This window comes from Lipotes vexillifer, unplaced genomic scaffold (assembly GCF_000442215.2).
Source record: "Lipotes vexillifer unplaced genomic scaffold, Lipotes_vexillifer_v1.1 scaffold2532, whole genome shotgun sequence".
NCBI classification, from domain to species: domain Eukaryota; kingdom Metazoa; phylum Chordata; class Mammalia; order Artiodactyla; family Lipotidae; genus Lipotes; species Lipotes vexillifer.
In genome coordinates, this window is record NW_006785617.1 from 100,320 (window position 1) to 106,415 (window position 6,096).

The following is a 6,096-nucleotide window of genomic DNA, read 5'->3' on the forward strand; positions in this document are numbered from 1 at the left end:
CTGGGGCACGAACCCGCGTCCCCTGCATCGGCAGGCGGACTCTCAACAGCTGCACCACCAGGGAAGCCCAAGCTTTGCTTTTTGTGGCAACGTTTTTATAGCTTATGTGAATTCCTTCTTTATTTAATGATTTGAAAACAGTATTCTTGCAGTCGTGACCATGTGTGATGATGTCCCTGTAAACCTTTATTGTTTCCTCTGATATTGTGCATTTAAGATGCCCAGAGGCAACCCCCGTGGCTTTCTCAGGGCCTGTGGCACGCAGCCTGCCTCCCGGGGCCCCGGCCTGGCGCGGCCTCTCCTGCCCCGCGCTGTCGGGGAGGTTGTATTATGAGAACTCATCCTGTGATGATAAATCCACCTTCGCAAAGAGCCTGTGTGTTTCATGTGAATCTGTACAGTAAATAAAGTCGAAATTGTGAACGGTATGGTGAGTTTCCTGGTTGGTTTGCACGGGTCGGGAGTGGCTTCCTGTCCTGGAAGGTGTCCCCCGGGGAAACCTTCGGGCAGTGGGCAGCAGCCATCCGGGCTCTGCAGGCTCCCCGTTCCCATCCCTCCTGCTGCCTGGTCAGGGATCTCACTGGCAGGCTTGAAGGAGGAGTGGCCCCTAGGAGACCTCAGAGCGGGAGGCCGGGAGCCCGAAGCCCCATCTCCCTTGGTGGAGCCACGTTGACTTGGTGCTGTCAGCGGGCCTTGTTCAGGTCCCTCAAAGATCATTTGAGGCAAATTCAAAATGAATGGTTGAACAGGCCGTCCCATCTAGGAATTCTGCCAGGTTGTTGATACTCAAGGTTACTTTCTCATTCAAATGTCTCTTCTGTTCCCTAAGAGAAGCTCCTGTGGTGGGTTTTGCCAGCCTCGGTGAGGGTCCCAGAGGCCCGTGCAAACTGGTGGAGGGAAGTGGGCAGTTCCCGGGGCTCAGCTGGGGGGTGACGGATGTGCCCATCTTTGTGCCTGTGGACAAATGGACTTTCGCCTGAAATAATGTTACTTAGAGTGACAGGAACACCATCAAGTTCAGTTAAGGGGACAGGCACTTGCTTGGTCTCAAAAAATGTCCCTGCTGTGGCAAGATATACAACAGGTTAGAATTAAATGATAACTTACACTCAAATTGGTCAGTTTAGATGATCACCGTTGGCAAAACCACATTTCTGTGAAGATCACCATTAATAAAGGTTTTACCCCACCACTTTGCCAATTTTGTTTTCAAACTGTACAACAAATTTTGGTTACAAGCAGAGGCAGGGGAGCTTTGGAGTCTGGGCTGAGAGCGTCTCCCACACGATGGTTGGAAGGTGCGAAATCGCCGCCTTGGTGTGGCCTGACCTGATCGTCTGGGGCTGACAGTCACGTGGCAACACAGCACCTGGATGGGGAGAAACGGAGACGCCCCACAAATCCCCGAGATGAGATGCATCTTCGGCAGGGTTTGGGGCGGCAGCCCCCTTGTCCCCTCCCGGGAAGCAGAGAAGTGACCGTAGATGGAGGAGCCTCTGAGGTGCAGTCACCATGGCTGCACCCCCGCCTGGCACCAGCTACCGAAGCCGAGCGCGTGCGGGGCCAGGCCTGTCACGTGTCAGGAACACACGTGCAGTGCACGGAGGTGGCGAGACTCCAAGGACCAGGGAATTAAGCTACCTGTATGAATCAGGAATCTTATTTCTGTAGAACCTAAATTCTAATAATGGAAATAAACTTAGACTTGCGAAACTATTTTTACAAAACATTTATTAACACGTTAAAGTTTTCTGTAGAATTTCTAAAGAAACAAATTCAAGACAAAAATTATTCCGATAGGTAACAAAATAATCTATTATTTAAATTTCTTCTCATTAAGATGACTTTACCCCAAGAAACAGTTCATTAGCCGGGCAGGTTCATTCTCCTTTCGAGAGTAAATTGTGTGTGAGAGTCACTGTTTTGTTCTGTGAACACAAGTGGGTGACGCTGTCACAGCTGGAGGTGGATTCGGTACTGCCACCTGCAGCCCGTGTCAGCACCTGGGACACCTTCGACACCTTTGGTACTGCCACCTGCAGCCCGTGTCAGCACCTGGGACGCCTTCGACACCTTTGGTGTTGACATCACCATCTCATGGGGCAGAAAGTGTCCTTGGTCTTTTTCTGGCATCTTGTGCAGCTGTGTCTTCATCCTGGACTTGCATAAAGTACCCTTCCTCTTAGAAAACGAGGAAACAGCAAGTGTAATAAATTAAACGTAAGAAAAAGAGCAACTAGTGACAATTCCCCTTCTCTTTTTACCTGGGTCACGTGTGAGTCGAAGCACTGTGCGCACGGCGACCCGCCCTCACCACTGGATCAACCAGGCTGGGTAAGGACAGCGGAATTACCAAAGGCCAGCATGAGACAGAGGTGCATTTAAGACAAGGTTGGCGGTTCCATGGTCCACTCTTAAGGCTGATCAAAGAGGAGTGTACGGAGGATTTTGGTCCCTTTTGCCAAATTCACTCATGCTCCCGGGGGAACGTGTGCGCCAGTGACTTGCCTGTGTCAGCGTCTTGACATGTTAATGAGAAATGCTGGGTTTCTGAAAATCACAGAAATTGTCAAAAGAACCTAGCAAAACTACTAGTATTCTGTTCTTAGATTGGCTGCCACCACCTCACTGCTACTCGTGGATAAAATAACTACACTATGTTTCAAGTGTTCTCAAGCCCCTGGCTTAATTTTTCACACCTCTTTGCAAAACCTACTACGCTGTTTTCTGCTAGTCTTTGGTAGGACAGCTTTTTGAAATTGGATTTTCAGAAATGAAACCTGTAGCCACATCTCAGGTCATTTTATGACAAACTTCCTAGTTGCATGTGTGCTGTGAGCAGCTACTTTACAAGTGTTCAGTTTAGTGCCTACGAACAGGGGGGCAGAGGGGGACAAGTGCAGTCATCTGTCTCTTTAGCCCCATTCCAGTGTCCCAGAGCACCTGACTGGCTTCAGTTCAACAGGAAAGAAACAGCTGAAAATAAATACATGGTCCCAGTCTTACTTCAGGTTGGTAGAAAAATAGCTTTAAAGTATCAGAAATAAACTTCCACGAAGAAGCTGAGCAGTAACCCCAGCCTCAGGAATGTCAAGGTCATCAAGCATTAGGATGATTCCACCAGAATTAAGTGAGGTTATGTTAACTGCCTTGTTTGCTGATAAAGTGTGGCTGAGACCATGCAGATCAGGATTTCTAAGGGAAGGCATGAGAAACGGTTTGATAGAGACGTGCAAGTTAGCAGAAATTCAAGAAAGTGTGGAAGCCATCCTTGCCCACTTCTTTGCCCACAGTTTGACGAACACTCGCGTCCAGCCCTTATGCGTGCAGGTGCAAGGCTGGGACCACGGGGCAGGTGACCCCGTGCTCTAGTCCGTGTGAGTCAGAGAGTGGAGCTGTGTGGGCCCGCGTCCGTTTGCGGCGTCAGCTCGCTAAGCTCGTTGATGGTGGTGGCCAGCAGCGTGTCCTGGGACCCCACAGGGCCGTCCGACTTACAGGCCGGGTCCGCAGGACTGTCATCGTGCACAGCAGGCATGCTGCCCTGCACAGTGGCCAGGTTGTGAAAATGGCCATTTTCTGCGAAAGACAGCAATTTATCAGAGAGTTTGGATGGCGTGTACTCTTCATCGGGCTGCTCAGTCTTGTGCCCATCGCCATTCTTGGGAGAGCTGTCCACGATGACGAGGAAAGACTTCCATGGAGTTGTCTTATCATGGATCTGCGGACCAAACGCAGAACAGAGAGGTCACCCACTGTGTCCCTAACCAGGATCTGCAGAGCCCCCAATTCACAGCCACTCGTTACCAAGTACAACAGCCTTCTCCAACCGTCAGACGTGTGTCTGCCACCGTGGTCCCTGCCAGAAAGGACTCAGCATGCCCCAGGCCCTGCTTCACCCCCGCCTTGGCCGCCCTCGCTGCAGGGGAGGGAGAGCCCTGCCTTCCCCTGGTACCCCCTTACAGACTGAGGGCCTCAGGGAAGTGGGGCGGGTGGCTCTGCTGTCCGGCGGCCGTCCGTGGGGGCCAGCCTGGCTGCTCACCGAGGTGTGCCGCCGGAGCGTGGACTTGTCGGTGAATGTCCGCCCGCACGCATTGCACATGAATGGCTTCTCCCCCGTGTGGATCCGATGGTGGCGCTGGAGCGCGTTGAGCTGCGTGAATTGCTTGCCACACTGGTCACAACAGTAGGGCCGCTCCCCTGGGAGGGAAGGGACGGAGGACACGAGAGCTACCGGCTGCTCTGGGCCGCCTGGCGTCCCAAGCTGCCACGGGGAGGGCGACACGGGCACGAGCAGCCGACCATGCAGGAGCCCCAGGGGTCTGTGGCGTCACCCACAGCTTTCCAGTCGTTAAGTGACCCTGCGCTGGCGTGAGTGTTCACTAGCACATGCAGATCATCACCCCTAATTCTAATCTCAAGGTGTTCAAAGGTTCACACGTCCACATCCATGTTCACACATTCACACCTTTCCAGTTTGTCAGAGCCAGAAACTAGACAAAAATGTTTAAATGCTATTAGGACGCACGACTTAAAGCTAAATTCCAAATAACTTTCCAGAAAATCTAAAACCTTTGGGATATTTTCTTGCCACACTGACCTCCCTTCTCTGGCAACATTCTGGCCATACCTGTGTGGACTTTGATATGCTGGTAAAGCGAATTCCGCTGAGCAAAAGTCCTGAAACAAACTTCACATTTAAAGGGTTTGGACCCAGTGTGGATCCTGTTGTGATGTTTTAAATACTCCTTGGAAGCGAAACTCTTGCCACACGTTTCACACATGAAAGGCCTCTCACCTACATGAAGACATGAGACACGAAGTTAGAAGAGACACAGGCGCTAGAACACACGGAGTATGGGGTCCACCCTCCCAAGTGCCCTGGCAGGCAGCGCGTTCTTTTCTAGTTAAAACTGTCATAAAATATCTGTGTCCAGTGCTTGCTACCTGCTGAAAGCTGGTGTAAAATGTCCCTGGAAATCCCAAGAAAGATTCCAGTAGGTTAGAATTAAAGAGCGCATTCAGCCAGCTCACGTTTTGGAAATTCAGTCATCCCAAACAAGAAAAACAGTTTGACAACTGGTTTGGTGGAACAGCTGGACTTTTTCACAGGGCTTCTGTGGGTCTCTATCAGAACAGAAGCCCCTCTTGAAGGGAGAGGAGTGTGCAGTGGACACGCGGGGCTGTCCTGGAGCAGCTCCCAGCCACCCGGGGTGGGGTCAGGGCAAGGAGGGCGTCCACCCTTCACGCTGTGCAGTTGGGGCCCTGAGGGTCCACAAACCAGACTCCTCTGTCAGGCGTGCCCCAATTTCTCAAACATCAAAATAAAACTACTGGCTTTAATAAAATCCAAATATATTAGCATGTTCATCAAATGACCGATTCTAACTTAATCCTTCGGTGTGGCCTGACCTCCCCTGACCCCAGTCTTCCATCAGACACCAATTCTGCTCATTTTAGTATATTAATTCACGTCATTAAGTGGCTCATCTATCTCACCATTTGAACTTGAGGCTCATAGGACAAAGAAGTAAAAATTTTTAAATGGGAGCAGAACTGGGTTAGCGTGATAAGCCCAGTACCTAACAGCTAGACTCCACATGCCCCAGGGCTCTGAATCCCAGGAGCACTGCACAAAATCAGAATAAAGAGCTTAAATGTTCTCCCTCACCTGATGAAATCGTACCACAGAAATTCTGAAAACCTCATAATTCCACCACCTTGACACATCATGTACCTACTTTATATTTCTGCAGGTTTTCAATAAAGCTGGGATTCACTGTATGCTCAATTGTGCATTTTTCAAGTCGACAGCCAAACACAGGTGTTTTTCGTAATATTCAGAGACCTTAGTCAGAAGGGCCTGGGACGGGACCGGGTGGATTTACCCATTTACTGAACCACTTCCCTGGGGTTGAACAGTCAGGTTTTTTTCTAATGCTCTGTTCTTAGAAATGGCAAAGAAGCGGGATAATAGCATACAGCTTTTCCCATATTCTGAGCAATTTCTTTCAGAGGCCATGGCCACAAGCACACAGCCCTGGAGGCAGCAGGCGGATTTTATTCATTTACTTATGCTCACTTATGAGACGGAAGAGC

At 50.4% G+C, this 6,096-nt stretch overlaps 1 protein-coding gene across 1 annotated transcript in view; it reads right to left on the minus strand.

The window, feature by feature from the left end:
- Window positions 1-3,368: 3,368 nt before the first annotated feature.
- GZF1 (GDNF inducible zinc finger protein 1) overlaps window positions 3,369-6,096 on the minus strand; it is an 8,188-nt gene continuing 5,460 nt past the window's right edge. The window contains 4 exon segments of the mRNA XM_007457686.1: window positions 3,369-3,406; window positions 3,409-3,718; window positions 4,040-4,197; window positions 4,628-4,795. Coding sequence (XP_007457748.1) covers window positions 3,369-3,406; window positions 3,409-3,718; window positions 4,040-4,197; window positions 4,628-4,795 — 674 coding nt within the window.